The following is a 3,207-nucleotide window of genomic DNA, read 5'->3' as shown; positions in this document are numbered from 1 at the left end:
CCTGTTGGCTCAAAAGCTCTGTGGTGTTTGGGACCTACCCACAATGCTCCTACTGTTCTGTGTGAATTCTGTGTGTCTGTCCCCAGTGAACCCAAGGCCCCCGAGGGAGCAGCTGTGTCTCATCCTTCCTGCATCCCCAGCAGCTAGTTCAAATCCCCACACACTTTCAGTCGACATTTGTTCAGCAAACGAATGTTAAATGTAATAAGGGAATGAACTTCTCATCAAAGTCAAGAGATTCACCAAAGCAAATTACCCGGCAAATGGACAAATGGAGACCCGCCTGTTCTCTGACGACAAACAAACGATATGGAACAAATATTTACTGAGACTGAGTTTCATTGCTTCTTCCCTTTACAGACAAGAGAACAAGTTTAGAAAGGTCCAGGACCGCCCAAGGTCATATGGAAAACCAGAGGCAGGATGGGGGGAGGGGTGTGATGGCGATTAATTCTGTCAATGATTACCCGGAGTGGACAAATGGGGCCAAGAGGGTTGTGGCAGGGGCAGCTAGGAAAGGTTCCCTGTCGAGACAGGGTCCCAGAGGACCAGGGACATGCTTGTGCTCCAGGGGGAGAGCCAAAGGCCTGGGACGAGGCTTTCCAAGCCGTGGCCCATGGCACATTTGTTCTTTCAACGAACACTGACTGAGCGACCCTTTTGAACACTAGGAACTGAGCAGGGAATGACAGAGACAGAACGTCTGTCTTCGTGGAGCTTACCTTCAAGTGAAGAAGCCAGACAAATGCATGATATCACTCCAGTGTGTGCGGTGTCTGAGGAGGCGACCATCGAGTAGAGAACCGAGTGAAGTGGGGGAGGGGGGGTGGAAAGGCTGGAGAAAGGCTGCTCTGGGCAGCCCCCGGCAAGTGCAAAGGTCCTGAGGCAGGATCGAGCTTGCTAAGTTCTCGAATAGCAAGAATACCAGGGGTTAGAGCGGAGGGAGGGAGGGGAAGGATGGTCAGAGGTGCACGGCGGGGCCTCTTAGGGGTGCGAGGCATATGGGGATTCTTCTCGGTGTGAAGGGAGTCACTGCAGGTCTCGAGCAGGATGCGAACAAATTTTTAAATCTTATCTCTTAAAAGAATGACAATGGCTTCCTCCGTAGAGCCCAGAGTCAGCTTAGGCCTTTACTAAAATAAATCCTGGGGTCTGCTGAGATCTGCTGGGTCATAGGAGGCGGAGGGAAGGCCTCAGCTTCACCCAGAGAGTCATATCTGCGGCTTCCTGGGGCCGGGCCGACCCCAGGCCCTGGGCAGCGTCAGCGTGGCACACCATCGCTTTGAGTTTCTATAACCCTGTGACATGGGAGTTTCTTAGCACCGCCCCTCAGAGAAGCGGAGACCCCAAGAGGGAAAGTAACGTGATGAAGGTCGCTGGGCTCCTATGTAGCCGCAGAGGCTGAGCCGAGCCCGGGTCGCTAGGACTGCTCCCTGCCCCTCTGTCCTCAGGAGCTCTCCGCAAGGCCAAGGCCAGGCTGAGAAACAGGCCCAGCCGGGCTCAGTGAATAGGAGTCAGCTGGAGGAGGGGCTCTGAATCCTCAGAGGACAGGCCTTCTCTGAGCGTGAGCAGGAAGCAGCAGGGGTGGGAAGGAGGGGACTCGGTGGAGCTTCCCACCCCTGACCCCCAGAGGCCAGAGGGGCCCCTGAAGCCACAGAAGCATCTGGAAAAGACCCAGCTGACTTGAGAGCAGGGCGGCCTCCAGAACCCAGGATGGCCCATCCTGCAGCCAGGGCGCCCCCAGCGGGTGGGCAGTGTGTGTCTGCTCGGGTGTCCCTCTCATCCCATCATGAATCCCCACCCCCAAGGCTCTGGGTTCAAGTCCTGGCTCCACCGCCTGCCAGCTGCTTGACCTCCGATTTCTCATCTATCAAAGGGGGGTGTAAAAACGGTGCCTCCCTCGTTGGACTGTGGTGAGGATGAAGGAGGGCCGCGCCTGGGGAGGGCTTTGCACAGCGACAGGCACAGAGCAGACGCTCCACAGGATCAGCGATTGCTCTCACTGCTGTCATCGTTGCTGTCTTTCCATGCCCTTGCTTCCAGACCCAGGACGCCAGAGGATGGAGGCCCCTCGGTGGTGGCTGCTGGTCCCTGCGCTGCTGGCTGTGGTTCACTGTCTGGCCCCGGTTAACCGGGAAGATTCTGACTCCATGGACGGCAGCCCCCAGGACAGCGCCTCCGGGCCCTCCCTGCCCTGCCACAAACTTTCTGTGAGCAACATAGACTTTGCCTTCAACCTCTACAGACGGTTGGCTTCGGACGCCCCCGGAAAGAACATTCTCTTCTCCCCAGCAAGCATCTCTTTGGCCTTGGCCACACTCTTTCTTGGGGCCCCGGCAGCCAGCAGGGCCCGACTCTTGGAGGGCCTGGGGTTCAACCTCACCGTGGTGTCCGAGGCCGAGATCCAGGAGGGCTTCCAGGACCTGCTGCTCAGGCTCCCTGTGCAGGACCCCCAGCTCCTCCTGACTGTGGGCCAGCACAGGTTCAGCGGCCTGGGCCCAGGGGCCACCCAGGACCTGGCGGGGGCCCAGAAACACATCCATGAGTATGTAGCGAAGCGGACAGAGGGGGCGCTGGGGGCCTGGGTGGAGGAGCTCAAGAATGAAACTGCAGCGGTTCTGGTGGATCACGTGCTTCTCAGAGGTAAGGGAGTGAGCGTCCTACAGGGCGTCTCCTTCCGGGAGCTAGGGGCTAGGGCTCCGACCACACCGTGGCCTCGCTCCTCACAGCATCCGGAAGCCTTCCCTGATGACTTAGTTAGAGGAGGCATTCCTCAGTGTCTGCCACCGAATCCTTGATGCCTCTGCTTGAGTATCTCAAGTGATGGGGAACTCATCAGCTGTCCCATTTTAATGCCACTTGATGAGATTTTTCAGTGAAGGACTTTTCCGACTTCAGTGTACGTAAGAACACCCTGGGGAGCTGCATTCACCCCCAGGAGATTCTGATTTCGGGGACAGGTAAGTCAGGGACCCGAGACCCTGCATTTGAAGAAGCTCTCCCCACTTCCCTGCACAGGTGATTCTGCTTCAGGAGGGCTGTGATCTCCACTTTGAGTAACCCTGTAAGCAACACTGAATCAAGGCACATAAGTTCCCTCCTCTGGCAGGTCCAGGAGGCATCGATTAGAGCAGGAAGAACCCTAAAGCAAGAGACCCTTTATTTTTTCCAAAAGAGCCAGTCAGGTGTATGCCTTGCTCCTTAACC

The 3,207-nt window shown here is 56.9% G+C and overlaps 1 protein-coding gene across 1 annotated transcript in view; it reads left to right on the top strand.

Annotated features, from left to right (window-relative positions):
- Positions 1-2,060: 2,060 nt before the first annotated feature.
- Positions 2,061-3,207, top strand: part of LOC105305166 — a 35,819-nt gene continuing 34,672 nt past the window's right edge. The window contains exons 1-2 of the mRNA XM_011379620.1: positions 2,061-2,643; positions 2,939-2,960. Of these exons, the coding sequence (XP_011377922.1) occupies positions 2,061-2,643; positions 2,939-2,960 (605 nt within the window). The remainder of the gene's footprint in view (positions 2,644-2,938; positions 2,961-3,207) is intronic.

Source organism: Pteropus vampyrus, unplaced genomic scaffold, assembly GCF_000151845.1.
Source record: "Pteropus vampyrus isolate Shadow unplaced genomic scaffold, Pvam_2.0 Scaffold367, whole genome shotgun sequence".
NCBI lineage: Eukaryota > Metazoa > Chordata > Mammalia > Chiroptera > Pteropodidae > Pteropus > Pteropus vampyrus.
This window is presented reverse-complemented; position numbering and strand designations above follow the sequence as displayed.